This window comes from Carettochelys insculpta, chromosome 7, assembly GCF_033958435.1.
Source record: "Carettochelys insculpta isolate YL-2023 chromosome 7, ASM3395843v1, whole genome shotgun sequence".
Lineage (NCBI taxonomy): Eukaryota > Metazoa > Chordata > Testudines > Carettochelyidae > Carettochelys > Carettochelys insculpta.
In genome coordinates, this window is record NC_134143.1 from 55,526,161 (window position 1) to 55,553,389 (window position 27,229).

Here is a 27,229-nt window from a genome sequence, read left to right on the forward strand (position 1 = left end):
TTGGGGGTTGAGCCCTTCTGCCCTGGGGGCAGCTCCTCCTCTGGTGTAGCAAGGAGGTGCTCAGCTGCCTCCCGCATGGCATGGATCAGGGCAAGCCCTGCTCCTGCCGGGAGGGCTAGGTGGACCTCTGGCTGCTGTTGCTGCTGCTGCTGGGGGTCCATGCCTGCGTCGCCCGGGGTCTGTGTGGCTATGGCTCCTCAGACCGCGTGCTGTGCAGGCTGAGTGTGTCTGGGAGGGGCCCTTTAAGGGAGCGGCTAGCTGTTGCCCCGGAAGCTCTAGTCCACCCTGTGACCCTGTCTGCAGCTGTGCCTGGCATCCCTATTTCGATGTGTGCTACTTTGGCGTGTAGACGTTCCCTTGCAGCGCCTATTTTGATGTTGTGCTGTGCAACGTCGAAGTTGAACATCGACGTTGCCAGCCCTGGAGGACGTGTAGACGTTATTCATCGAAATAGCCTATTTCAATGTAGGCTTCACATGTAGACGCAGCCAGTATGAACCAGCAAACCACCCTCACGTAGATCTAGTGCTAACATTCCCACCCAGAATATATAAAAAGTTTCCATTTGGAGCTTATGGATTTAGCAATATGGGAATGTGCTTTGCTAGCCAATCTGGACCTAAATAAATATACAAATACGGCCGAAAAAAAGCTTGAGACTTATCCAAATTCGATGGATTGGTGCATGATGTGGCAAAAGGAATTAGAATATTATCATCAAAAACTTCTCTTTCCATAGAAAGCCTAACAGAAGAGACCATAAGCTGTCCTGCAGCATCTTAAAGACTAACGCATTTACTTATTAGCAAACAAATTATTATTAACAAACAATGCCAAACCAAACCTCTTAGCCTTTGTGGACTTGACTGAATGGCTAGGGAGGTGTGTAGATTTTGTTTATTGACTAGATCTGTACATTGATAATTGAAATGTAGTACTGTACTTACAGTGCTTATTGAACTTCCATGAACTGGAGAGCAGACTGTACTTACAAAAGCCATTCCAGCTACGCCACCAAAGGCACCTCTCCCTCTGCAACATATTAACAGATCAGGTGCACTGTTTTGTGAATGGGACAGAAAGCTCACTGGTTTCCAGATTAAAAAACATTCATGGCACTGACCCAACCATTATGATGTCAAGTTTTTGTCTCATTGACTTTAGTAGGAAATTTTCCCCTTTCCTAAAGGATCAGGGATGGCTTTCTGATCAATGTGCCTACACCAAATTGTATGGCAACAGAGAGGAAGCTGTGCTAGTCTATACACTATCAAAACAAAAAGCAGTCAAGTAGCACTTTAAAGACTAGCAAAATAGTTTATTAGGTGAGCTTTCGTGGGACAGACCCACTTCTTCAGACCATAGCCAGACCAGAACAGACTCAATAATTAAGGCACAGAGAACCAAAAACAGTAAGCAAGGAGGACAAATCAGAAAAAGATAATCAAGGTGAGCAAATCAGAGAGTGAAGGGGTGGGGGGAAAGGTCAAGAATTAGACTGAGCCAAATATGCAGACGAGCCCCTATAGTGACTCAGAAAGTTCCCATCACGATTTGAACCATGTGTTAATGTGCCGAATTTGAATATAAAAGCCAGCTCGGCTGCTTCCCTTTCCAGAACGGTACGATAATTCTTCAGTAACACACAAACCTTTAGGTCATTGACAGAATGCCCCATTCCATTAAAATGTTGACTAACTGGTTTGTGGATCTGGAGTGTTTTGATGTCTGTTTTGTGCCCATTGACCCTTTGTCTAAGGGAGTTAGAAGTCTGTCCAATATACAAAGCATCTGGGTATTGTTGGCACATAATGGCTGTGTCTACACTAGCCCCAGACTTCGAAATGGCCACGCAAATGGCCATTTCAAAGTTTACTAATGAAGCGCTGAAATGCATATTCAGCGATTCATTAGTGTGCGGGCAGCTGCGGCACTTCGAAATTGATGCGCCTCGCTGCCACACGGCTCGTCCCGACGGGGCTCCTTTTCGAAAGGACCCCGCCTACTTTGAAGTCCCCTTATTCTCATCAGCTCATTTGCCATTTGCGTGGCCATTTCGAAGTTTGGGGCTAGTGTAGACGTAGCCGATGGCATATATGATGTTAGTAGAGGAGCATGAGAAAGTGCCCGTGATTCTGTGAGTAACCTGGTTAGGTCCAGTGATGGTATTTCCAGAGAAGATATGTGGACAAAGCTGGCAGCGGGCTTTGTTGCACAGCAAGGTTCCAGGACTGGTGTTCCTGGGGTATAGACTGTGGCTGTTAGTAAGGATCCTCATGAGGTTGGGCGGTTGTCTGTAGGAGAGGACAGGCATGTCACCCAGGGTCTTCTGGAGTGTAGCATCCTGATTAAGAATAGGTTGTAGGTCTTTAATAATTCGTTGCAGTGGTCTGAGTTGGGGGCTGTAACTGATGACCAGTGGTGTTCTGTTCTTGGCTTTTTTGGGCTGATCATGGAGTAGCTGGTTTCTGGGTATGCGTCTGGCCCTGTCGATTTGTTTTTTTACTTCTCCTGGTGGGTAATTCAGGTTTATGAATATTTGGTAAAGTTCTTGTAGTTTTTGGTCTCTGTCAGTTGGATCAGAGCAAATGTGATTATACCTAAGAGCTTGACTGTAAACATTGGATCTAGTCACGTGTGCAGTGTGGAAACTAGAAGGGTGTAGATAAGTATAGCAATCAGTAGGTTTTCAGTACAGTGTGGTATTGATCAGGCCATCCTTGATTAGTACTGTAGTGTCCAGGAAATGTATCTCTTACATGTTGTAATCGAGGCATAAGTTGATGGTGGGGTGTAGATTGTTAAAGTCCCTGTGGAATTCTTCTAGAGCCTCTGTACCATGGGTCCAAATCATAAAGATGTCATCAATGTATCTTAAGTAGAGGAGTGGTAATAGGGGACGAGAGCTGAGGAATCGTTGTTCCAGGTCAGCCATAAATATATTAGCATATTGTGGGGCCATGCGGGTGCCCATAGCAGTTCCACTAATCTGGAGGTATAAATTGTCCCCAAAACGGAAACGATTGTGTGTGAGAACAAAGTAACAGAGGTCAGACACTAGATTGGCTGTGGTGGCATCAGGGATGGTGTTCCTGATTGCTTGTAATCCATCTTTATGTGGAATATTAGTGTACAGAGCCTCTTCATCCATTGTGGCAAGGATGGTGTTATCAGGAACTTTTCTGATGTTTTGTAATTTCCTCAGGAAGTCAGTGGTATCTCGGATATAGCTGGGAGCGTTGGTGGCATAGGGTTTGAGGAGGGAGTCCACATAACTGGATAGTCCGGTGGTAAGGGTGCCAATACCCAAAATGATAGGGCGTCCAGGCTTTCCAGGTTTGTGGATTTTGGGAAGTAAACAGAATAATCCAGGCTGCGGCTCAGATGGTGTGTCTGTGTGTTACTGAAGAAGAATTATCGCACCGTTCTGGAAAGGGAAGCAGCCGAGCTGGCTTTTATATTCAAATTTGGCACATTAACACATGGTTTAAATAGTGATGGCAACTTTCCGAGTCACTATAGGGGCTCGTCTGCATACTTGGCTCAGTCTAATTCTTGACCTTTCCCCCCACCCCTCCACTCTCTGATTTGCTCACCTTGATTATCTTTTTCTGATTTGTCCTCCTTGCTTACTGTTTTTGGTTCTCTGTGCCTTAAATATTGAGTCTGTTCTGGTCTGGCTATGGTCTGAAGAAGTGAGTCTGTCTCACGAAAGCTCACCTAATAAACTATTTTGCTAGTCTTTAAAGTGCTACTTCACTGCTTTTTGTTTCAAATTGTATGGCATAACTCTTGAAAATTACTGTATGCGTGTGCTTTGTTATTGTTTTTGAGAGAAGACTAAAATCAAGAATAGAGACTTCTGGATTGCCTACAGTTAGAGCCAAATTTAAATTAGCAGTAATCCAGTTTCTCTTATTTATTGTCATTTGCATACATAAACTATGTGACAAATCTAATTTATAGTCAGAGGCAAGTTTTTCTGGTGGACAAAAACTTACATTATGAGGTGGCTAACATCATTTCTTGATCGCGTAAGAAGAGTTTTCTCTCTCCAAGATGCAAATCTATTTAGTACATCTCCAGCTGAACCATATGTGACATTTATGTGATTTTTATCTGACCAGATTTCTAGCCCAGTCAAAATAATCTGGATGTTCAATGCACCATACATCTGAAAATACACAATGGTGATTACATATACGTGAACCCAAGTCAGTTGAATTAAAAAAATTACATCATTATTATCAGTTCAGTATTATGTGGACCAGAACAATGGAAGTGTAGGAAAGTTTAGTCCATTTAAATAATGTAATTTACAGTACACATTGGGCCAGATCCTCACATTCTTTATTCAGTCAAAACCTACACTATCACTGACAGGAGGCTGGGATGTTAGTAAATAAGGATTACAAGACAGAAGGTATTCTATGCCTGTTGGGATTCCTAGATATATCCTATGAATATGCCCTATGAATAAGGGAGAAGAGGACCAAAACTGGGAGGAGGGGAACTGTTTTATTCATGATCTTGATGGGTTATCTTGAGGCGGGCCTAGGAACAATTTCATCTCTCTGATAGATTGTCAGAGAGTTATGTGGAAATTGCTTACAGCTGTAGAATGGGAAATTCCCCAGACAGCAAAGATAACAACTGGGAACTAAGAAGGTAAACTTTGGCCAGCAGAGGATAGACTATATGCAATGGAAATATCCCCATTCATTTCAGTGGGAGCTGCACCAAGCCTTTATTTAGATATCAGTACTTCTTGCCTACATTGATTATTCATGTACAGGTTGAACCTCTCTAATCCAGCACCCTCAGGCCCTGACTGGTGCTGAACAAGAGAATTTGTTGGACCATGATAGGTTAATATTGTCTAGCAGCATTATCAACAGTTCCATTGCTTACTGAGCTCTTAGAAGACATTTAGGGGTAAATTACAGATAAATAACAGCACAGACACCTACAGCCAGGACTGGTGGCTGTAAAGGAACTTTATGGGACCACAGGAAACTTGACTACACCCATGTTAAGTGGCTATCTGGTCAACTAAAATCATGCCGGATTATAGATGTTGCCATACAAAAGAGCCCCGGACTAGAGAGATTCAATCGACACCTGTACTCCTCGATACCACAAGGCTGCGTAGAAAGCCAGGTAAGACGACTGATAAGTTGATTCTAACAATGCAACTGCTGCAGCTAGAATTGTGTATCTGCCATCGTCTTACCTGCCTAGTGTAGACCAAGCCCAAGTTATACACCTGGAGCAGCCTCAGATTTATAAAAATCAGCTTACCCCCTCTCTTCTGCATTGTGTGTTGAGTTTCTAAGAGTTTTGTCCAGATATTAATTATATGCCTACATATTAATTATATTTTTCAATTGGAATATAAACATGGAATTCACTAGTTGTCCTTTACGGTATATATTTCTTCTGTGAAATGAGATAAAGAAGAGACTACTGAACATCCATATGAGTGAAATGACCTACCCCATCAACATAATTAGTCAGCTCAATTACTTCCTTTTGCACAGCTGCAAGATCAGAATTCTTCTGTAAATACTGTAAAAATCAATATCAGGATGTCAGAGAAAAATTAAACATTTGAATAAAATGTGTTTAATTTTAGAGAAACACATTACCCTGTTGTTATCAACAACCATAAATAGTTCCACATAGCTTGTCTGTGGCAGCACAGCTCGTTTTTTCTGCAAGTTAGAAAAGGCAATAAGTTAATATTCTAATTCCATTAAGTCAAGATTTGTTTTACTATTTGTTACCATGCTATTACATATATTTATAAGACATGACAACATGGTATCTGGGTCTGGCTACAAGTTGGTTTCATTTTTGAATTTTACATGTCAGCTTAAACATCTACAGCTCAATACCTCAGTGGCAATCCAGGATGAGGCATTTATGGTACCTTTACATTCACTATCCCCCCAAACCTGCTGCTTTAGCCTATCACACAGCTTTGAGCAGCTTCTGAACTACTTCAGGTTGCACTTAGCTGAAACAATCTGAATGTTGCCAGTCCTTTACATGAGGATTTCAAAGACCGGCAGTATTCCAGCCACGTTAGAGTTCTGAAATAGGGCTAAACAAAGAGCTGATTGGATATACCCATTGGAACACTCCTACACTAGGGTAAACCCCATGAAATCAATAAAGATGGCTTTACAGCCCCTTCTGGTCATTGAAGCACCCCCAAAGGAGTTGTATTAGATCAAAGGCTCTAAACATTTCTCAAGAGAAAAGCACAAATATATTTACCCTAAAAAGCTTTTCTGGGCTGAGAGTACTATGTGAAACATCTGTATATCTGACAGAATTATTCATGCTCTTCCCAGGCTGCAGATTATCATTCAGCACACCACACAGAAAAGGATTTTTCTTAGCATGTTCTAATGGATAAAACAGGTGCTCAAATGTAGCTGATGCATCAATGGGCTCCATTCCATACAATTTGCCACCAATGTGAAGGATTCCCCTACAATAACAAAGGTGTGAGAAAATACCTGTAGATTTTCCCCTCACTTGTAAAGACACAATTTAGATGACTAAACTAAAGTTGAGTATGTCACTATTACGAAATGTATGCTGTTACCTTATTTTTTTAAATATAAACAACTTTCATAATAGGCAAAAGAAACTTGCCTCTAAAATTAAGTGTCAGGAAAGGCAGAGAATTACCTGGGTCATTATATGGACTCTTCTACATACTTTGTTTCATCTGACTCTTGACTTCTCCCCCTCCTACTGCCCCTCTGCTCTTCTGATTTGCCCATCTTGATTACAATTCTCCTGATTTGGCAACCTTGATAACTATTTTTGGTTCTCTGTGCCTTAAATATTGAGTCTGTTCTGGCATGGTTATGGTCTGAGGAAGCGGGTCTATCCCATGAAAGCTCCCCACCTAATAAATTATTTTGTTAGTCTTTAAAGTGCTACTGGACTGCTTTTTTGTTTTGATTAACAAAGGGTGGCAGCTGGGACAGCACTGGCAAGGGCTGGTGGCAGCTGGGGTGGTAGAGGCTAAAGCTGGTGGCAGCTGGTGTGGCAGTGTCTGGGGCCAGCAGTGTCTGGGACCAGCAGAAGAGTGTGGCCAGGAGTCCAGGGGCCAGGGCCTGCAGTGGAGCCTGGCAATCAGGGGGGGAGCCAAGCTGGTCTGCTGATGGACTCCAGGAGAGCCCAGAGTCCATCAGAAGAGGAACCAGAATTGACTTCCCGGTCCAGCAAACTCCCTTGTTCAGGACCACTCCTGTCCAAAGGTTGCTGGACTAGGGAGGTCCAACCTGTATTTCTTCATGTTACCATTTGCATCCAGGATGAGACTATAGCCAGTACATACCCATATACTGTATGATCATCACTCTGAAGCTACTATGTGGTTGTCCAGAACCTTAGCTTTCATTTACAATAAGCCTCTAGCTGTTTTGGATGCAAAGAAAACCTCAAAAAATGTGAACTGAATATAATCAATGCAATGGTGTTTATGTGAGCCTACTGACAGCCTGGAACAATCTCTCAGTTGCATTAATTTCAGTGAAGTATTAACTCAGATGCCCAGTAATAATGTATATGTCAACATTATTACCTATTTCATTTCTCATTTAAGAGGCTGCCAATCCAGCTGCTGCCAGCCACCCTGCCATGGGACTCTCAGCTACTGTGCTCTCTGATCCAGGGACTCTAGTTCTGTGACCCTTCTTCCCTTGTTTTTTAAATGAGGAATTAAATAGCTAAGAATGCTGACACATAAATTATTACTGGACATCTGATTTACTGATTTATTTTGTTGTTGCCAAGTGAACTGCGTGAAGTTGTGTGAGCTCCATCACTTATTCCCCACCAGAAAAGAAGCCAAGCCCAAGAATACTACCAGAGCCCAGAGAAAAACTGAAGCCACACCAAGGGAGCTGGGGGCACTAAGGAGCCATTAAAGCCAGGGAACAATTCTGACTATATTTTGACTATTTGCAAACACTACAGCAAGTGGAGTTTCATTTGTCAACTCACCGCTTTTTACTCCCCAATCTGAATTGTCTGCATAACAAACATAAACATCATTTGCATTTACTGTAACAGAGTTACTCTGTGGGTTTTGGAAACCTGCTTCTAAATGCAAAGATATCAACATCACTGCTGTTATTTGTAGGATGCTTATAGTGTGCTACACTCTTACACTGTATGGTAATATTACATAGTCATGCACAGCAGTTATTTATTTATTGTTTACACAGTGCTAGGGCACAGGACTCCAAGCAGAACATCACTGTGCTTGCTCCAATACCATATAAAATGAAACAGTCTCTGATGTCAAAAATATACAATATAAGTAAACTATACTTTTGTTCTGTGAAATTTTTACCTTTACTAAGAGATTAACTTTAGAATACTCAAACTTTGCCCAGGTGAGGGCTGGACTAGGAATTTGTATCTGGTTTGATAGTGTGATACAGCATGTTGCAGCCAATGGGAGATGCAGCTGTATGTTGTGCTCCATCTAGATCTATCAGACTGCTTAGCATAAGATGCAATATTACATACTGGGACATCATTCACTGTTGGATTCAATGGGAGGGAAATTATATCAAAGCCCAGCATTTTGAAAATCTGTACCCTTGTCCTTGGAAATCGGCATTACACAATTTATATAGGTTTTGCATGTTGGCTACTCCCAGATTCATTCGTTCGTTCATTCATTCATATGTAAAAAAGAAAATGGAGATTCTGAACAACAGTACGTTTTCTTGGCAACCAGTCAATAGTACACTGAAAAGTGAAAAGCAAAAACTAATACCTCAGGCCATCACATGTACTGACAGCAAGCATAGAATCAGCAACTCCTTCAACAACTCCATGGTAATAACAGTGTGTCTGAAACACAATTAAACCACGTAATTATTGATATGATGGTATTTTTTTCATTGAAGTGAAAGTCCCAGGCTTCTTATTTGCACAATATTTTATTTATTAGGGACAGATTTTGCCATCTTTACTTAGAACTCTACAAGTTGTCTCAATTTTAGTTTGTGGGATTGATCTTGGAGTAAAACTCTACTATGAATAAGCATAGCAGATTTTGGCCTTTCATTGGTAAAAAATTGGTAAAATAACTGGCAAAGAAAATTCCCCTCCTTTACGAGTGTGAGGAAATTCCCAATTTCCCTCTGACAAACCACATGGATCCATTTTGTCCACCATGTTCTTTGTCAGGTAAACCCTGCTTTTAAAGTCTGAATGAGGAAAACATCTTGTTCAGGAAACACACTTAAGCACATGCTTGAGTTCCACTGAAGTTTCATGATTAAAGTTAAGCACAGGTTGTACCTCCTTAAAATGGGGCTCTCTGTTACAGCAACATCTGTTATCTGGCAAGACCATGAATGTTGCTGGACCAGAGAGCCCAGGGCAGAAGGGTCAGTGCCCAGCAGCAGTGGGGCCAGGCCCAGGGCTGGAGCACAGCAGCAGCTGCGGCCAGAGCCCGGCAGCCCAGCCTCTGGTAGCCTGGCTGGGGCAGTGGCTGACACGCGGCAGCAGAGAAGGCAGCCCAGCAGACAGCTGGGGCTGGTAGTAAGGGGAGAGGGAGCTGGTGGGGCCAGAAGTAGAGCTATCAGCAGGGAGAGGTCCATTGACAGTGGACTTCCCCAGTTAGGTCTCAAGGGTGCCAGACAGGGAGGTCCAACATGTACATACTTCGATGCTTTCCTTAGCAGAAATAAATTTAGGCATATGCTTATGTTTTTTCCTGAAACATGGTCTCAGAACTGCATAACTTAGATGTTTTCATCTTGATTCCAAAATGTATGCTACATAATTGCTATATAATCAGCTAACTTAAATTCAGTTTTACGTAAATTCCAGAGCATCTTTCTGTCACATACCTCTGAAAACAAGTGTAACTGCAGACACCGTGTCATCATAAATACCAACAAGCTAAACATACTTAGAGCTAAGATTATAGCAAGGCAGTTTTATATTTACACTCTTTGTAATAATGGCATAAAAATACCATACGTTAAAGAAAGATCACTCAAGGAAGCTTAAATTGCAATCAAATGAAACTTTCTATTTTTCTCTAGCTGGTACTTGAGTGTCTTATTTATTGATGTGATGTGACTGTCACTCCCTACATCAGCGAAGATATACCTATAACAAGAGTTAATGGTTGTGTATAAGTATTTTGGTTTAAAAATGTATTTAAATGTATATGTATCCTTGTGGACAGTAAGAATTTGACAGAAAAATTAATCTTTAATAAGCACAGTACCTTGATTTTTGAATTGGTAGCCTCCAATTTCCCATTTTTGCTATATGTATATAGTACAAAATCTTCACTAACAAGCTCTCTGAAAAGAGAAATAAACTGCCGCTGTTTCGAGAGTCCATGGCAAAATATACATGAAGGATCATATTCAGCAATACATTTTGAGGGTAGCATTTTGAGGCTAAATTTGCTATTGTATACCATAGAAGGACACAGTGTGTGAAACTGGATGCTTTTATAAAAGCAGCATTGTCATTTTGAGAATAAATTACATTTAAAATATTTTTACAAAAAAAATACATGTATTGTGCTTTAACTAGACGTATTCCTTCAGTTTTTGGAGTAGTGGATGAACTATAAACTTCTGAAGATGGATAAAAACAAAATTAGACACATTCCTTTCCATGAAATAACAAAAACAGGTAGCATAATTCTAATTTTGCACTGATTTACTTTTTTGTGATATCTTTTCTGTAATAACTCTCCATTAACAATATACTTTTTGGCATACTATTTCTTATATAAAGTGGTGCTCAGTGACAATTTCATCAAAATTTTTTAAAAATTAAATATAGTAACATTTGTCATATTTTCCTTTATCCATTTTCAAGCCAGTTCCTCTATACAATGTTTATTATCACCTCGTTTCCATTACATACTAACATTTTAGTTTAGTAACTTTTAGCTTATTCTGATCTTCAGTAGAAAATAGTAGTCTTTATTAAGTAAAATTCAAAACTGAAATGTGTCTTAGAATACTGAACAACCTACTTATTTTTCTTCAGTTTTAGTATGTATGTTCCATTTGCAGTTTGAATCAAATAAGAGTGATTATCATCTGAATATTCCTGAAATAAAAAAAAAACCTCTTGGTTACACCTTATCACAAATTCATATTTTCTTTAACCAAAAAGGCACTACTACTACTACTTTTGCTCAATGTTTTAGATATATAACAAATGTACAAAGAGAAATGTTCTTAAAACCTGATGCTTTTTCATATTTCACAGTGATACCGGCATTCCCTGCATTATTTTTTATTATATGCAAAGCTGTTGTAACTGTGCTGGTCCACAGATATTTCGGAGATAAGGTGGATGCTGTAGTATTTTTCACTAGACTGATTTCTGCTGATGAGCAAGATAAGCCTATAGAGAGCTGTTTTTCAGGTCTGGAAAATGTAAAAGGACAATGAGTAGGCCCACTAAAATATATTTACACCCACCTTATCATGCTTTATTTATTTTTTGTCATTTTTCATTCCATGCAGCTAGAAAACTACATGGAAAAGGTAGCAGGAATGCAAACAACCTGCAGAAGGATTAAAATAGTCTGCCAACAGAGACCTTTATAAATATGTGATAATATAACCTTGTGCTAATATGAGAGCAGAAAGTAACCATTTGCAGTAGTAAAACTTGACTAGCAGTCTAGCATTCTATGCATCTTATTTCAAATTTAAAACATAGAACACTAGCATTCTTCTAAAGCTTTTGGCATAAAAATTACAATGGGACTTTTGAAAATGATTTTATGGAATGACAAGTGTAAAATAAACGGTGCTTAAAAGAAAGGGGTGGCTTATTTTACGGAGATGGACTCAGTGATTATTTTTGTGATTACCAACTAGAAATTCCAATGGGTGGGTTACTAGTGGTGGGCTTTGCAAAAGCACTTAGCATTGGCGTAACTACGGTGATACAAAATCACTGCAGTGGTACCGATGACTCCAGCGGAAGCAAATTTAGGCTACCAACCAGTGCTTTTGAAAATCACAACGCAAAGAGTTGTGTTTTAATAGTTATGCTGTAAAAAGTGTAGGGAAGCACCATTAGAGAGACAAATGTGGAAAATCAGATCCCTCTCTCTTTTTTTGGAAAAATCAGCTCCTGTATTTTTCTCACATCACTATTCTTAAAATAATATTTAAAAATAATTCATTAATGCTTAACACAGGGCTATTGCTTGTAGTGTCAATATAATCCATGCATATCAACATAATTTATCTTATATGTTTCATTTAAAACTTTGACTATGAAAAAAGAGAGAAAACCATTCACTATGTAAAAGAGAAACAAATTCTTTGAAACCTAACCACAAAATAATGCCTTATGGGGGGCGGGACTCCTTTTACAATTCATCATAGTCTAATGAACAATATGCAAATAGATTCCAAAGGTCAGTTCACTGAAAGATGACTAAATCTGATCCATTATCCAGTATTTCCTTGGTAACCACACTAACTTGAGTGAACAAGGATTATCTCAAACATCACTAAATATTTTTCTCCCTTGGGAGCCTTGTGTCAGGTTCATCACCCCTTAATCAGTTAATTAAACTCAAAGAACTAAATGGGTCTACTTGTGCAATGCAGGTATTTTGGTATTTATGGTGAAAGGCACTAGGATGACTAAAGTCCTCTGTTTAGTTAAAGAACAGAGATAGCGTGGACAATGTCAGTTCAAACTTCTGTACACTGTCTAACCTGGCCTAAGGAAAACACCTGGCAGCTCTCAGCATATTCACTCAGAGTTTGGTCTCTGCTAAGATTGCCAACAAAGGTAACAACTGAACTAGAAGTTTGTGGGATGTGGACTGAGAACAGCTTCTCAAGTCTGTTTTGAATCTAATTCTGACAACACAATAATTCACACACAGATATGCAACCTGCTGAGAGGTTTTAGAAGAGATTACCATTCTACACATTAGGGCATATTTCTTAGACATTATGTAGTACATTATTAACAGTAACAATTAATAAAAATAAGTTTGATAGAAAAACAAACCTCATGTAAATATGCGTGGCGTTTCTCCCTGCCTGTCAAACATTCTGGAGTAATTATTTCAAATGTTGAAAGTCTAGCTGTCTGATGAGATGATATACCTAAAAATAAAATTTAAAATCTCTAAAAAATAGAAAGTGTAAATAATACACAAACTATGTTCACAATGGTCACCACTGAAAATTACATTGATCAGAGGCAGATAACTGCAGAAAGAGAAGGAACAGGCTCATAGTTAAGGAAGTTGAATGCCCCATAGTAAACTGGTTTCTATCCCTGCCTTGGACAGAATTCCTATGTTATGCTGGGCAAGTCATGTAAAGTAAAATTTTCACAGGTGGCCAGGGTGGTCTTCATTTTCTGGGCATGAGGCAGAAGTTGATACTTGAGGCAGGAGTACTGAGTGCTGCCCATAATTGCATCTGAAATCAATAATGGCATGCCTGTGCTGCAATTAAGTGCACCCCCTCCACTCCCCAACTGGTCTATATCAGCAGACTGGGATTTGTAGGGCTTGGGCTAAGGCAATGGAGGGCTGCTTGTGGCCTAGTGGCTGCATACAGCCAATCAGGGTTCCAGGTGTGGCCCACAAGACATTTATTTACTGTTGCCTATGCACTGAGTTGCCGGATTTTGTAGTTTTTTTTCCTATCAGTCTTATTAAAGTGACATGCAGGTAAAGTGAGGGCATGTGAAGTGAGGTGCGCAGTGATTGCACACAAAATTGACTGTGAAAGCCATGCTTTTGCTCTGCATCAAATCTAAGTGGCCCATTCACTACCCTAGGCCGCCCACCACCGGATTAAGGGGCTGTTTAACTGCGGTGCAGATGCTGAGGATCTGGTACCAGAGTCCAGGTTCAAGCCTGAGCCCAAATGTCTGCCCTGCAATTAAAAAACCCTTAGCTAATCCCCTGCAAGCCTGAGTCAGCTGACATGCCACACGAGTTTTTAATTGCAGCATAGACATACCCTCAGAGAAGTGCGCTGAGCATAATAAAGTACCATAATAGACGAAAGACTCAGAAAAAATTGAGCCCCCAAATTCAGTGAAATTGTTGCTATTTTAGACAATTTTGGTTTTCATTTGAGGTTTCAACATCTCAATCATATATCAAGTTGCACCTTCTGAACACGAAGCTGTGATATACTTTCTTCTCAACAGATTAACAATTTTACTGTATTATTTCAAAGAGTATTTAAAACTTACATATAAGTAAAGTAAACTTTTTTCTACTACCTCGTATCAGTTGCTAATTAGCTAGTGGTTTTTAATTTGGGAATCATTCTAGTACATTGATCACGAACTTCTGCTTACATAAGCACAATCTGTATTAATTCTACCAGAGATTATTTTATTTATTTATCAAAACTATATAGAAAATTATGTCCGGGCATTGACATACGTGAAATTAACTCATAATTTATTCATAAATGAAATCCATATTTTATAATACTCTCCTTGTGCCTCTGGGGTACACATCATGCTATTCTTGCCTGGCTGCCACACTCCACCCAAGGCATAGTAGTAATACAGTGTTACTGCATGCATATAATTTGTAAAGTTATTTGGCAAAGTCTGGCAAGAATGGCACCACACAGGTGTAAAGTATTAGTATTAGTAAGAAAACAAATTTGATAGTGGAAAGATAGGCAAAAATGTGGGAAAGCAGTAAACAATTATTTTAAAATAAGGATTCCCTCTCACCCCATTGGTATAACTGTAACTTGGAAATAGAATGGAAATTTACTCAACTCCCAATGGGGACAATCATTGTGTATTAACAAACTTTGAGAATTAGTGCACAATACTCTGTAAAAGGTTAACATATTCTAATACAAATGTTATTTATTTCAAAAGTGTACTTCAGTTTTAATGTTTTCAGTTATAATGCCTCATGGAACTACTTGGAAATATGCAGATGAAGAGCATTATATGAGTGCTAAGAATTATTATTATTCTATTGGCTAACAGATATTTTGGAGTATAAGCTTTCGTGGGCAAAGACCCACTTCATCAGATGCATGAGTCTGATGAAGTGGGTCTTTGCCCATGAAAGCTTATGCTTCAAAATATCTGTTGGTCTATAAGGTGCCACAGGATTTCTTGCTGTTCTCAAAGCTGCAGCTACCTCTCTGATATTATTTTATTGCCTATTTCATAAATGTTTTTATAATAGCAGACTACCCCCTCTGCTGCTAAACCTTTGCTGTAATTGAAGCACCTGGGACCCATAACGGCCTTCAGGCTTTTCTATAAAAGGCTTTCCCCAGGTGGCAGGAAGGCAGGAGTGTGGTGCCCAGAGAGAATGAGGCTGGAGGTGTGCAGACCCAACCTGACCTGACCAACCAGCAGCAGGGTGCAGGGGGAAAGATCCCAGAAGGAAGTGATGGGTAAAGAGGCCCAGGGAAAGAGAGCTGTCATGGGGCAGGGGAAAAAAGCTCCACTGGATCCCTCTTTGCCTAGGGTCCCTGGGCTGGAGTCCAGGGCAGTGGGTGGGACTTCCCCTCGCCACTCTCCCTGGTGGGGCTGACCAACTGGGGTAGGGCCACAGCATCTCAAGACAGGAGGAGAAGGGAACCTCCTCTACACCAAATTCAGACTAGGCTATGATGAACATGGCTCGATAAAGGGAGACCCTTGCCCTTGGGAAGTCTCAGGGCAACGAGGGGGGCCTTCCTGAGTCTCTGAGGCCTACAAGAAGCCGATTGGAAGTGCAGGACCCTTTAAGAATGGTCAAGGGGTCTGTCACAGTATATTAGCAAAGTCCAAGTTAATAAGATCGTTAATAGCTAGGAAGCCATTGAAGCCTATTTCAACCTGTATTTCAATAGCTTCCTAGCTATTAACCACCTGTTAGAAAAAAGCAAAATAAGGCACACTGGGGCAGGGTAGGGGGCAGCTTTCAATTTAGATCACAATCTGGAAAACTTTGGGTATGAGCTTAATTCCTGTAAGTTGCCTTGACTTTAAAAAGACAGCTTACATGTGTAAAGCTAAGTACATAAATAAATCCCCAGTCCTGCAAGGATTTGCTTATTTTCATGGTCAAACCTAAGATGCTCTCAGACTATCCAGAGAGCAAGAAGAATAACTGGAGATGATAGGTATCAGAGAGATAACTGGGTTAGTCTGTATCTTCAAAAACAACAAGATGTCCTGTGGCACGTTATAGACTAACAAATATTTTGAAACATAAGGTTTCGTGGGTTAAGACCTGCTTCGTCAGATGCATGAATTGGGGCGGTGGGTTCAGAGGCGGGTTTAAAGAGGGAGTCTGTCAAGGGGAGGGCCAGAGTTGACAGGGTCTGTTCACATCCTCCATGACTGAACTGTCAACTCTGGCCCTCCCCTTGACTGAGGCTCCCTTTTTAAACCCTCCTCTGAAACCCCCTCACTTATGCATCTGTTGAAGTGGGTCTTTGCCCATGAAAGCTTATGCTGGAGAAGATAAAAGCTTCTCATGTGCACCCTCTTATTTTTTCCACACATTTATTGACTGTACACTTCAACATGCCATGTACTCAAATGCCTATCTCATAATCCCTTTAACATAATAAATATGTGGTGACCATTTTAGAAATAAAACAGAAAAAAAGTATTCTTGGGGTTTTTATTTTGGATTTTAATCAATCCAAAATTTTCTTTCTATACAACTATCAACCTCACTTTTCCCTTGAATTCTCTTGCCAGGTTTCTCCTTCTGCACTGAATTACATTTTCACTTCTTGTCTTCAAGGTTCCATATAACTCTCCTTCTCGCAATTTTCAAAATATTGTTTCCTCACATTGCTTCCCACTCATCTATGCAGATAATCCAGCAAAGACAGCTTTCATGTCCCATTTTGTTTATTTCTGTTAAAGTCGTCACTGCTCTCTATTCCAACATACTTCATGCATTTAATTCGGAACTACTTCAATGGGCCAGATGCTAACCAGGAAGCAGGAGATCAAAAGTCTTGTTAGAGTCTAATCTCAGCAATGAAAGATTTCCATTAACATAAACACCATGCTCAAATGATGAACTTTACTCAGGGACCTTTCCTTCCAGTCTGTTGGCTGTTCAGTGAGTTTGGTTTAATCCCTGCTAAATCAACAGAAAGTCTCCCAATGACTTTAATGGGCCCAATGGAGAGTAAACTATAAATTAATTTTAAAAAAGCAAACTGCTTTCCCCACTCAAACTGTTCTGTAAGATAACAAACCTAAGGGATTTCATCTCAAATATACCAAAAGATCATCCATGAAACAGAAAATTTCATGGAAGCTATCCAAAGTGAAACAAAAAATCATAATGATCTCTTCCGACAGGATATGGAACGTACTTCAGTATAATTTCTGTAGAGGGTTTCTTCCACACTAAATTCTCTAAAGCTTTTAAGGGTTGAGGATAGTGCAACATTATTAAGGACTCTCCAATTAAAATAATACAGCTGCCACAACAAAACATGTTTGGCATCTTTAACACTGGTAGGATTTAATGTTTCAGTAGTTAGATGTTTTAACTAACATAAAATAGCCATCTAAAATATTAGTACTTAGCACTGACTGCATATGTTGCTTTTCATCTTCATATTGATATTAACTACTCTGCACATCCCCCTTCTTTCCTACATGAGGTAGGAATTTATTTTTATCCACTTTTAACAATGAGGGAAATGAAGCACAGATGGATCTTTTGGAACCCCCAGAGGACACTGAATCAGGGCTTAGGGTTTAGACACCCAGGGTTATAAATTAATGCAGTAACAAAGCTAATTTTCTACATATTGAATAAAATCCTGCCCTCCCCTAATGTATGAGGTTCCCCATCAAGTGTCAATAAAATTGAATTTTCTCAGTCTGTTTTATGTAAAACTATGGCACTGGAGTGCATATCTTTTATCCAATTACCTTTATAATGCTGCTTGATCAGAGATATTAAACATCACCAAATTAATTTTTAAAACAACTTCTACTAATTTATACCTTGTTATAGAAGTGGAGGGAAGGTACAAAAATTAGTGTAATTGAGTCACAAATATAAGGCTGTACCACTAACGTTCCATACATGCTGTTATTTCATCAAATCTTAAATTAAAATAAATAAGACTAAAAATGAGAAGTCCAACAAAAATATACAATTATTTTCAGGGAAATCCCTCCCATCACAGAAGACCTGATTTTTACACACTGTTCATCACAGATGAGGGCTACAGTTAATCCAACTGTCATAACCAATTTTTGTACGTAGGCCAGCATGATGGTGCCTTGGCTTCAAAGCAGTACCATAATACAACCAAGTGAAATTAAGGAATATAAACCCATCTGCAGGAATAATTGTGCATTATTAAACTTACTAGAATAATTACGCTCAGAATTCCAGTCCATTCAGATGGCAAAACAAGCAAGACTGCTTGTTATATATGCTGACCAATGACATGGAAAAAGGACATGCCATACTTGTATATTGCTCTCTCACACACACACAACATACACACTGCATAGGCTTCATCGTGCAGTCTATAGGTCTTTCCGGGACCGGTATAAGAATCTTCCTTGAATTAAGAGTTCTGGATCACGATGTACGTGCATAAACATAACTTGCAACTGAATAATAAAACTGAAGCTCACCTGCTGTACGAATTGGCTTTCCAATAAAAATTAGTCCAAAACCAAACCAAAGTAAGTTGCGTTTTAACATGTTTAAGTTTATCTGAGAAAACACTTCACCTACTAAGATTTTCAGAAACACTGTGTTATGGAGAATGGTATTTTTACCAGCAGTTTCCACTAAATGAAGGAACTAGAAAAACTAGAACCTTTTGCTGTCAACGCAAACAATAAACAGCATTGAAAGAGTGTCTCAGGTATGTCAACAAACACTCCCAAAGAAGAAGGAAGTCAAATTTCTCACTTTGCATTTGACAAAAACTGGTTGGACAACTTAAAATAAACCCAGTATAATATGATCCTAAACACTGATTGGAAAAGGCCAGTTGACTGAACTCTTTGTAAGGATGAGAGGGCAACACTGATTTGTTCTAACACACTTTCAGATCAAAGTCTAGAATTCAGAGACAGTACCAATGTATTCCCAAATGGTAGACAGGAAAACAAAGCACCTTATAAGCTAGGTTAGTGAGTTCATATGAACCACCTCAACAAAAATGCAGCTTAAAATGCACCAGAATTATTCAGGTTCAGTTTGTAATTGTCCTTTGTTTTTCACTACAAGAGTACTTAATTTAGAAAAAAAAGTTTGAAAATATTGTCCCCATGAACACACAGAAATCACATACATTAACCCTATAATCCAGAAATCCATACTTAACAATAAAACTTGCCATCATAAGTCTGATTTTGAGTCATTCTTAAACTTTCCCAAAAGCAAAATGATCTTACTGAATTTTCATATGCCACATTTTAGTCCGAGGTACAAACAACATTTTTAAATTTGGATGAACTGTACAAATCATTTTGAAAAATTATGTACCACCATCTACTTGCCATATTTTACTGAGAAGTGGTACTTCTTATGCAATTTAAGTAGGAATTCTGAAATTCATTTCTTCCATATGCACAAGCATTCTCTGGATTCCCATGTAAACAAGAACAACAAGAAGTCCTATGGTACCTTATAGACTAACATATTTTGGAGCATAAGCTTTTGTGAGCTGACGAAGCGGGTTTTTGCCCACAAAAGCTTATGCTTCAAAATATCTGTTAGTCTATAAACGTGTCAAAGGACTGCTTGTTATTTTTGAAGATACAGAGTAACACGGCTACCTCTCTGATACATGTAAACAAGGTCTTCATACAAACTGGGAAGACACCTGAAGGAGTTTTGCCTTTCCCCCCTACATGTCTCCCAGGCCCAGCTGGGCTCTTGGCATCTAAAGCAAAATGACATGTTTTGCAAACGAAACATCTGCTCTCTTGGAGGCAAGCCACAGGGGAGCTGTGTTGCTTGAACTAGGTGTTTTCCAAGAGTTCATGTTCAAGGACTGGGAGGAACGATGTGGTTTTTCTAGAGATAGAGGTGCTGAGCTAGTTGTATTATAGCTGATTGCTTTTCTCATAATAATGCGTTCTCACTTGGTTATAAAAGCTATGAGAATAATAAACTCAGGGCCTTCAGTCTTCAGAACTGTTGGTCCCCTGCTGTCTTTATGTTTGTCTTTGTCTTTTAACCCTCGCGGCATCTCGCCTTTGGGATCTGGGAGAAAAGAAATACTACATCTGGCGCCCGAACAGGGACCTGGAGGCGAAAAGCGTCCATGAGACGGAAACGGTGGTGTATCAGTGCCGGAGGGACCGAAGGGGATTTTTAGACCAGGTGAGTCAGACCTTCGGGATTTGGGCAGGGTCAAGATGGGGAATTCCCCATCTGCTTACTCCTCTTATATTCAATTGCTTCAGACCTTATTGAGAAGCTCAGGAGTAAAAGTAAAACAAAGTACGTTTCAGAAACTTTTTGATCTTGTCTGTAAACATTGTTACTGGTTTACCCCAAGTGAGAAAAATGCTCTAAATTTAAAACAGTGGAAGTTGGTTATGAAAGCCCTGCGTCGAGCGCACCAAAGAGGGGAAATTATCCCGCTCCCCGTTTGGTCTCTTTGTAATCTTGTAGTCTGTGCCTTAGAGCCGTTGCAGTCTGGCTCTGAAGAGGGTCACCCCCCTCGCCGGACTCCTTAGCGGAAACAGGAGTCGGATGCAGGGTCCCTAACAGAGACGGGGCTTTATCGGAGGAATCAGGAGATTCTAGTGAAGAGGGCCAAGGGGATCAGCCTGTTATGGGAGATGAAAGGACAGGGTGTTATGGTAATTCTAAACAGAAGAAAAATCATAATGCTCGCGAGACATCATTGAGCTTTTTCCCTGTTAGTGTTTGTGTGGCTCGGCCGGAGCCCAATCTTTCTCCCCTCATAAATTAAAAGAGAAAAAGGAATATTGGAGTAGTTTTGTATCTGGCTGTGAGATACAGCTCCTTGGACAAAAGCCCAGATTATAAAACCTTGAAGAAACTGCCCAACTCTAAAAGCTTTCGTTCAAGTTCTTAACTCTTTGTGTTACAACGTGTAAACATTTATATTGTGGTGTATGTGTATGTGTCATGGAGTTTTGTTCAATGTTGTCTGTCTGTCTGTTTGTCCTGCTGGTGCATCCATAAGGAGGGGACGCCTTCCGATATGGACACCTTTCAATATAGGAATAAAAGATCTAAATCTCTTTAGTGATACTTAAAATGGTAATATCCAATAACATGTCATTTTGAAAAATAAGCATGTGATTTGAGGTTAAGAGTAAATGAGTAAGTCCTTAACTCTAAAGGGTCTGGAGAAAATTCAGAGTGAGTAACTTGCAGAGTTTAGAAAGAACTGAGCATATTTGTAAATGGAATATTCCAATATGCAACCTGCCACCCCAAAGGGGGTAGAAAAGTATTCTTTTGTCTTTCAGAAACACAGAGAAAAGCTGGTAGTTACTGAAGAACAACCTAAACATCATAAATTTTTTTTTTAAATGAAGAATGTGGTTTTGTATTTTATGTTTGTGCTTATCTTATTAATAGCATTATCAAATTGTCTATGTTGGTAAGCTAAAATATACATGGGCTTATGAAAACAATATGGTCTGTATATTGCTGCCTTATTAAATGCCTTGGCTGACACAGCAGCTAAAGCTGCAGACCTTTCCCCCCCTTGGGCCACTTCACTGTTTCCCATTTTTACAGATTCCCAGTCTCCTATTGCAACCCTTATTGATATTGCATTATTCTAAGATCAGGCCCTAAATTCAGAAGAAACTATCTGGAGACTGGATGAATGCCTTTTGCATCCTGAACACCTTTGGTGCCCCCCGGACGGCCGCCTGGTTGCACCCAAGGTCCTTCTCCCTTATCTTGCTTGCATGCACCACAGCCTGACTCATGTAAGCGAAGCAGGGGGATGATTACTGCTGTTCAAGCAAATTGGTTTGCTTCCAAATTCTCCTAAGTAGCCCAAACTACTGTCTGGCTTGCCCTGTCTGCCAAGCCCACGATGTGGGCAAACCTGTAAAGACAGTTTTGGCAACCAGATTTCTGCCTTTAGGACTGTTCCTGAAGTTATAAATGAGCTTTATTCAGCTACCCAAATGTAAATCTTTTAAAAATTGTGCTGGTTATTGTTTGTTTGTTCTCGGGGTGGGTAGAGGAATGTCCATGCTGGAAAGCTGATACCGCACAGAACTCCACCTTAATTAAGGAATCTCTATGGAGGGTGGGAATGCCTAGTGTGTACCACCACGCCACCCAACAACCCCTAAGTATAGGGCATGCGTCAGTCCAGCAAAAGAATAACACCCCGGCTGCACAGCTAAATAACCTGGCAGATGCAGCAGCCCAGATCTCTGCCACCCAAGTAGATGGGGGATGTTTGTATCTATGGCTACAAGAGACTCTGGGGCACACAGGGAGTGATGAGCTGGTACGGCAAGCACATATCAGGGGGTGGCCTATCACCCACCAACAGGCTAGAGACCTGTTGCAAGCCTGTACTATCTGTGCTATAAACCTGAAAACACACAGCTGAAGGACAGCGATTTGCCAGACTAAGAGATGGGAAAACACTATGGGCAACCTGGCAGGTTAATTACATTGGCCCACTTCCTGACTGGAATGGAAGTTGTTTCAGGAATTGGTTTGCATACCCTGCCCCATTGGCAACAGGACTGTTCACAATTATGGGACTAGACCGCTTAACAGCAATTGTCCCAGCACCCCATGAAATCCAGTCTGACAACAGCTCACATTTTAAAAACAAACCCCCCATCCAACGGCATAGTCAAGCGCTGGAATGGGCTATTAAAAAGCCACTTGAGGCCCACGGCTGGCACTTGGGAAAACAGGCTGGATGAGGTGGTACAGCGACTAAACAACGAGCAAACCCCTACGGGCAGTCCAATCAGCAGAGGATTCTTCCCTACAGGGAAAATTTCCTAAACTTCGGCTGTGCCACTCAAGGACTCCAAATCTAATCCTGGAGATACTGTTGTAATTAAACACCCTAGCCTGGGAACACAGACTCATGTACTGCACTCTTACAAAGGTGGGGGTGTAGACTGCTTTAGACTCTAAAAGGGAACCAATAACCATTACCAAGCCTTGGATCACATCCAAGATTGGCTGACCTTGTGTTTTCTCCCCAGAAAAGAAGGAACCACCTGGAATGCACATTTCCCTGGGAGGAAGCAAGGCAACGGCCACCTGTAACATCAGTACACACCAAAGAATTTTAATGTGTATAATATATGCATGTTGCTAGATGCCATATTAATATTAATAGACTTTTAGTAATTGTTATAGACCTAGTTGTGTTGTAGCTACCTTTAACCCAGATGACAGCATGGCACCTGAACTCCTCCTCATCTTCCTGACTACCTTGCTGACCTTTGCCACGCCTAAGCATCCCCTCAGGAATGCCATCCAGCCCATCATCTCCACCGCTGGTGCCACGGATTGCTGCATGTGTACCCTGCTCGCTGCGCCAATTCTGTTGGCCGGTGACCAGGTGGTGTGTGGTGGGGTGCTCCCCTGGGTCCTAGGCAGCCCAGTTTTTTGCTGTTGGAGTAGGCAGCTCCTAGCGCTCTCACCCACGGCCAGGCTGTAGTAACCAAGCGGTTGGGGTTCTTTTGTTGTGCCGGCTGTGTTGCAGTGACAAAGGGGTTGGCAGCAGGGTCGGGCTCAGAGCTTGACTAGTTACAAGTTTGTTTGGGCTGCAGTTGTAGGCGTGCGGTTATAAGGGGCTGTTGTTTATTTTTTGTGTGCTGGCAAAGTGCAGGTGTTGGCAAGTTGTGTTGCAGTCCAATACAAGGATGTCTGTTGCCATCTAACATAATGATATCTTGACACTAGTTACAGAGCCTTAATTTTTTAGCTGTGCACAAAAAAAAAAAAAAAAAAAAGAGTCAGAGACCTAGCATGGGTGTATTTTGCCCTCTCTGCGTCTCTCGATGACAGCGTGGCTAAGCTGGATCGGTCACTCAATTTCATGCAAAAGGCTGAACTCGCTGCTGTCATGCAACTGCTTACCGATTATTTGTGCCCTGTCAATATAGTCACTGACTCCCAATACGTTGAATTTACTGTTCAACATATAGAAACAGCTATCATCCTACCTTGCTCCGAATTGCATGAAATGTTTTTGCAATTGCAATCCCTTGTTAGATTTCGTATACACCCTATTTTTATCACGCACATCCGCGCTCATTCCGGCCTACTGGGACCAATAGCTGCAGGGAACCAGCGCATTGATCAGCTATTGGTAGGCACCACCCAGCAAGCAAAGGACTACCACTCCCTAACTCACATTAGCACATCTGGCTTGACTCGCAAGTTTCACATCACCAAGAGTCAAGCGCAGCAAATAGTGGCCCAATGCCCCACATGTGGGCCTATTACTGCCCCTACCTTTCCCCCGGGAGTAAATCCCCGTGGACTCAATGCGAATGACTTATGGCAGATGGATGTTACACATATCCCCTTTTGGAAAATTAAGCTTTGTGCACTCATCTATTGATACGCATTCCGGATTTTTATGGGCCACCCCACAAGTGGGGGAAACCACAAATCATGTGATTCAGCATTTATTAGAGACGTTCAATGTCTTGGGCGTCCCCAAACACATTAAAACAGATAATGGGCCTGCTTATACCTCGCAGCGGTTTGCCGCATTCCTGGCACAATGGGCTATTCAGCATACCACAGGTATTCCTTATAACCCTCAGGGTCAAGCAATCATTGAAAGAGCCCATAGAACACTCAAAAACATGATGGAAAAACAAAAAGGGGGAATATGGACATCACATTTAGGAAAAATAACACCCAGACAGCAATTACATATGGCTCTCTTTACTCTTAATTTTTTAAATAGTTCCACAATAAATGATATGTCCGCTGCAGAAAAACATTGGTCTACAAACAAAAGAAAGAACTTGAATCAACCTATATACTGGAAAAATGATGAAGGACAATGGGTCCCGGGAACGGTTAAGATTTGGGGCAGAGGGTTTGCTTGTATCTTTACAGATCTTGGAGAAACACGCTGGGTCCCAGCCCAACAAATCAAGCCGAGATATGACAACCCCCAAGCGAGCGAGGATGGCGCCCCCGTTTGATATCGTTCCCCCCGTGGAAGAAATGAGAGCGCTGAATGTGGGAGAACACGTTCGAACCCCACTGGCTCGAACACGTCGGACAACCCCACCTACCTGGGGACAGATCAAGAAACTTTCTCAAGAAGCCGAGAAGGTGCTGATTGAGACCCAGAAGCCTAAGACAGCTGCTTCGCTGTTTCTGGCCATGCTGGCGGTACTGACCACAACCGTAAGTGCATCAACACAAAATTTCACATACTGGGCATATGTGCCTAACCCTCCCCTTAACCGCGCTATTCATTGATTGGAGCCCTGTTGGCTCGGCTCAGCGAAAGAATATCGTGTTGGACCTCAAATGGCATAAGGCAAATAATAGTGTATATACAAGTGCCCAAGGAAATATTGTCTGGCTTGGAGGTGGTATGTCCCCTCCAGCCCCTCACTTGCCCTTTGGCCCCATCCATGACTCGTTATGGAAATTAGCCACAGCCCTGCAACCTGTGCGAGCATGGAGAGGGATGTATACCCAAGGAAAAAACAGTACCCCCTCAGATGTCACATTTCATCTCAACTTTACCCATTACATCCAGGCTTGCGTTCGCATGCCGTATTTGGTAATGATTGGCCCTGCAGTATGGAATGAGAGTGATTTCTCTGTTAGCTGTCATAACTGTTCCTTTTATACATGTATTAACCATTCTATTCCTTTTAATCAGTCACGAGATAGGATGTATTTGTTAAAAGCATGGACCGGAGTATGGATCCCCGTTCAAATGCCTCGGTCTTGGCAGCGATCTTTTGAGATGTACTTTATCGACCAAGCCATAAGCAGAATCCTTAAAAGAGCCAAACGATTTATCGGTCTGCTAATTGCCGTGATTATGGGACTCATTGCCGTCACAGCCACGGCGGCGGTAGCTGGAGCGGCCTTATATCAAACGATTCAAACCACCGAGTTCGTACAAGAGTGGCATGCTAACGCAGATAGACTTTGGACTTCCCAACGCCAGGTTGATAGCCAGCTAGCCTCTCAAATGGCTGATCTCCAACAGGCTGTCATAATGCTGGGCGATCAGATAGTTAGCATGCAGAAACAATTAAGAATGCAATGTGATTGGAATGTATCTTCTTATTGTGTTACCCCTTTACCTTATAATGATACCCACTTCCCGTGGGCAAATGTGAAAAAACACTTGCTGGGTCAAGGAAATTTGTCAATTGAAATACAACAACTACAGAACCAAATCTTTACCGCTTTCGATAAGAAATTAGAACTACTCTCTGGATCGAAATTGCTAAATGGCCTTGTGGATGGCCTAAGTTCTTTGAATCCACTCAAACATATTAAGCTGTTAGGAGGCTCAGCTCTTGTATTGTTAGGCCTAATTTTGATTCTTTTGCTTTTGCTTTCTATTATTTGGAGGAAAAGCAGAAACATATCCTCCAATTGTAAGCAGCAAGTTGCTGTTTTTTCTCTGATGTTGCATAGAGTAGCAAGAAAACAAAAAGGGGGAGATGAAGGAGTTTTGCCTTTCCCCCCTACATGTCTCCCAGGCCCAGCTGTGCTCTTGGCATCTAAAGCAACATAACATGTTTTGCAAACGAAACATCTGCTCTCTTGGAGGCAAGCCACAGGGGAGCTGTGTTGCTTGAACTAGGTGTTTTCCAAGAGTTCATGTTCAAGGACTGGGAGGAACGATGTGGTTTTTCTAGAGACAGAGGTGCTGAGCTAGTTGTATTATAGCTGATTGCTTTTCTCATAATAATGTGTTCTCACTTGGTTATAAAAGCTATGAGAATAATAAACTCAGGGCCTTCAGTCTTCAGAACTGTTGGTCCCCTGCTGTCTTTATGTTTGTCTTTGTCTTTTAACCCTCGCGGCATCTCGCCTTTGGGACCTGGGAGAAAAGAAATACTACAGACACCCATCACTTTTGTGATATGAATTTGTTCTTATTAAGGAGTTTGAAGATTTTTCTCTTTTCCTAATTGTGTTTCTTCAGCCAAAATGTAAAGCGTCACAACAATTGAATATTTTAGTTGTTTAATA

The 27,229-nt window shown here is 41.0% G+C and overlaps 2 protein-coding genes across 2 annotated transcripts in view; one reads left to right on the top strand and one right to left on the bottom strand.

Moving 5' to 3' along the window:
- LOC142015812 (disintegrin and metalloproteinase domain-containing protein 9-like) overlaps positions 1-18,745 on the bottom strand; it is a 61,122-nt gene extending 42,377 nt beyond the window's left edge. The window contains exons 1-10 of the mRNA XM_074999615.1: positions 18,676-18,745; positions 13,066-13,163; positions 11,051-11,127; positions 10,283-10,361; positions 8,813-8,889; positions 6,283-6,499; positions 5,649-5,714; positions 5,497-5,568; positions 4,002-4,174; positions 948-1,032 (exon numbers count right to left, since the gene is read on the bottom strand). Of these exons, the coding sequence (XP_074855716.1) occupies positions 948-1,032; positions 4,002-4,174; positions 5,497-5,568; positions 5,649-5,714; positions 6,283-6,499; positions 8,813-8,889; positions 10,283-10,361; positions 11,051-11,127; positions 13,066-13,163; positions 18,676-18,745 (1,014 nt within the window). The remainder of the gene's footprint in view (positions 1-947; positions 1,033-4,001; positions 4,175-5,496; positions 5,569-5,648; positions 5,715-6,282; positions 6,500-8,812; positions 8,890-10,282; positions 10,362-11,050; positions 11,128-13,065; positions 13,164-18,675) is intronic.
- Positions 18,746-20,257: 1,512 nt separating this feature from the next.
- Positions 20,258-27,229, top strand: LOC142015849 (endogenous retrovirus group K member 7 Env polyprotein-like). Its single transcript, XM_074999737.1, has 4 exons — positions 20,258-20,380; positions 23,233-23,292; positions 25,112-25,408; positions 25,896-27,229. Exons 3-4 carry the CDS (start codon positions 25,160-25,162, stop codon positions 26,766-26,768), a joined length of 1,122 nt encoding a protein of 373 aa, XP_074855838.1. The 5' UTR covers positions 20,258-20,380; positions 23,233-23,292; positions 25,112-25,159; the 3' UTR covers positions 26,769-27,229.

Bases quoted from the DNA above. Each gene is read 5' to 3' on its own strand.
- LOC142015849 (XM_074999737.1), top strand. From the start codon at position 25,160: ATGACAACCCCCAAGCGAGCGAGGATGGCGCCCCCGTTTGATATCGTT. The intron at 25,409-25,895 runs GTAAGTGCATCA...CCTTTTAATCAG, and splicing joins TGGCGGTACTGACCACAACC to TCACGAGATAGGATGTATTT.